This window comes from Antrostomus carolinensis, unplaced genomic scaffold (assembly GCF_000700745.2).
Source record: "Antrostomus carolinensis isolate BGI_N321 unplaced genomic scaffold, ASM70074v2 scaffold24989, whole genome shotgun sequence".
Taxonomy (NCBI): Eukaryota; Metazoa; Chordata; class Aves; order Caprimulgiformes; family Caprimulgidae; genus Antrostomus; species Antrostomus carolinensis.
In genome coordinates, this window is record NW_010338404.1 from 2677 (window position 1) to 5143 (window position 2467).

The window sequence follows — 2467 nt, forward strand, 5'->3', positions numbered from 1 at the left end:
GGGTTGCCCAGGGCAGTGGTGGAGTCCCCATCCCTGGAGGGATTGAAGAGTTGTGTAGACACAGTGCTGAGGGACATGGGTTAGTGGGGGACTGGTCAGCGTTGGGTTCATGGTTGGACTTGATGACCTGAAAGGGCTTTTCCAGTCCAGGCCATTCTGGGATCCTGTGAAATCCTCTTGCCTTGTGTTGAAGTGGATAGAGACCTGTGTTCTCCTGGCACCGCGTTGCTGTTGATGCTCTGTGGTGCTGCAGTGCTGAGCCCTCACCCCAGGCTTGCTTTCTCTTATCCACAACCTCTCACTGAAGTTCACACACCCATAGCCCAACCCTGCACCCCCTGACATCACTTTGGGTTTTGCTGTAGGGTGAGCAATATTCAAATATCAGAAGATTTTAGATTTTCAGGGCTAACAGCTTCAGATGTGTCTAATCCAACGTGGAGCTATGAACAGAATCAATCTCTCAGCTGTTGGTGGAGCCTGTGTTTGCCGAGGTCTGTGTGAAATCCAGTGCTTTCCTTCTGGTTTTCTTGAGAGAGGAACCTGCGTTGTGTTTTCATCCCTCTGCTCCCAAAACCTCCTTTGTCAGGTGGTGGGGAAGGGGCTAAAGAGAAAAACCTGGTGAGAAGCTGCTTCCTTGTGCTGCTGTCGCTGGGGGGTCTGGGATGGGGCAGCTGACCTGGTGGGTTATCTCATTTTTATATCACACTGATTTTTAAATAACAAACAGTTGGTTGCTTATCTTTCCAGAACAGTTTGGACAGGATGGGGAAGCTTCAAGGTTTGGTGGAGGTTTTTGGATCACCTTCCACGCTATCTCCTTTCATTTCTCTGTGCTGATTTTGGCCTCCAGCCTTGTGCAAGAAGCTGGGGCAGACACAGGAATGAGGGCAACCAAATAAATTAATCTCTACAGCTTTTTCCTTTCCCCTCAGGTGGGTGTGTCCTGGCCTGGTCTGCACCTTGGGAGCCTAAAGTTTTGACTCCTACTTTCTTGGTCTGGCCATATTTCCTAAGATCCTTTTTTGGGTCCTGCCAGAAATTTGTGCTTTCAAAGGAAACAAAACTCCTCTCAAAAATGTTTTAATTCTGTGTTGCTGTGAAGTTTTGAATGTCACAGGGGAGAGGGGATGGCACTTGGCACGAAGGGGTAAGAGGGTCTGTTTGTTTCCTAGGGTTGTTCTGGGAGCTGAGAGCATTTCTGCTGCTGGGCAGAATCTTTTTAATCCTTACTTCTGCAATGGCACCTGCTGGGGAAAGTCGAGATTACAGCAAATTTAGGAAACCTCAGCTTTTGCAAACGTTGTTTCTCATATAGTTGGTGTTTAGAGACCTCTGAGAGCTGCTCTGGGGCTTTTCTTCCATGGGTTTAGGAATGAAATTTTCCCAGCAAATATATATGAGCCAAAAGTGTGATTTAAGCAGAAATTGTTACCCTGGAGAATAGCTACAAATAAATACACAGATTTACAGTGACTACAGTGGTTTGTCTTTGGTTGGAGAGTTGATTGATCCAATTCCTGAGCAACCTGAGTTCCTGGAGGGATTTAAAATCAGGGCTGAGATTTATTGGTAAAGTGCAGGAAACTGTCACTGTTGGAGATGTTTGGCTTTGTGATTTGAACCCATGGGCAGGAGGTGGAGAGCTCTGGCTGCAGCCCTGCCCCGGCTTTGTGAACTGGGAAAACATCCTCTGCTGGGTTTTTCCTTTAGTGCTTTGATGGTTTATGGCTGAGAAGAACAACAAAGAACCTGGATAAATATGCTCTCGAGTTCTCACACTGACTTTTTTTGGCACTAAACTCTCAACTATTACAAAATATACTGTAAAATAGACTCAGATCTGTGCTCTGGGTAAGAGTTTGACGAATTCCCCTTTTTCTGAAGTTGAAATATTTAGTGCTGTAGTTAATCAGTGTGTCCTGTCTGCAGGAGTTCTGCCTCTTTGCTGTGGTTGGCCTGGTGTCTGACTTCTTCCTGCAGATGTTTTTCTTCACTACTGTGCTGTCCATTGACATTCGCCGGATGGAGGTAAGGGAGGGCCAAGAACGGGGGGTTTGCACAGAATCACGGAGTGTTGGGGATTGGAAGGGTTAGGGTTAAGGTTATCATCCAATCCAACCCCCCAAGATCATCCAGTCCAATCCCCCTGCCAGAGCAGGAACCTAAATGAGATCACACAGGAAGGTGTCCAGGCGGGTTTTGAATATCTCCAGAGAAGGAGACTCCACACCCTCCCTGGGCAGCCTGTCCCAGGGCTCTGTCACCCTCACTGTAAAGAAGTTTCTTCTCAAGTTGAAGCAGAACCTCCTGTGTTCCAGCTCACACCCATTGCCCCTTGTCCTACCATTGGGCATCACTGAGAAGAGCCTGGCTCCATCCTCCTGATATTCACCCTGAACATATTTATAAACATTAATGAGGTCTCCCCTCAGTCTCCTCTTCTCCAAGCTAAAGAGCCCCAGCT

General features: G+C 47.4%; 1 protein-coding gene across 1 annotated transcript in view; it reads left to right on the forward strand.

Annotated features, from left to right (window-relative positions):
* The window catches only part of SCAP (SREBF chaperone), a gene marked incomplete at its 5' end in the record, with an annotated part of 13582 nt that overhangs the window by 2472 nt on the left and 8643 nt on the right, over positions 1-2467 (forward strand). The window contains one exon of the mRNA XM_029086880.1: positions 1933-2031. Within this exon, the coding sequence (XP_028942713.1) occupies positions 1933-2031 (99 nt within the window). The remainder of the gene's footprint in view (positions 1-1932; positions 2032-2467) is intronic.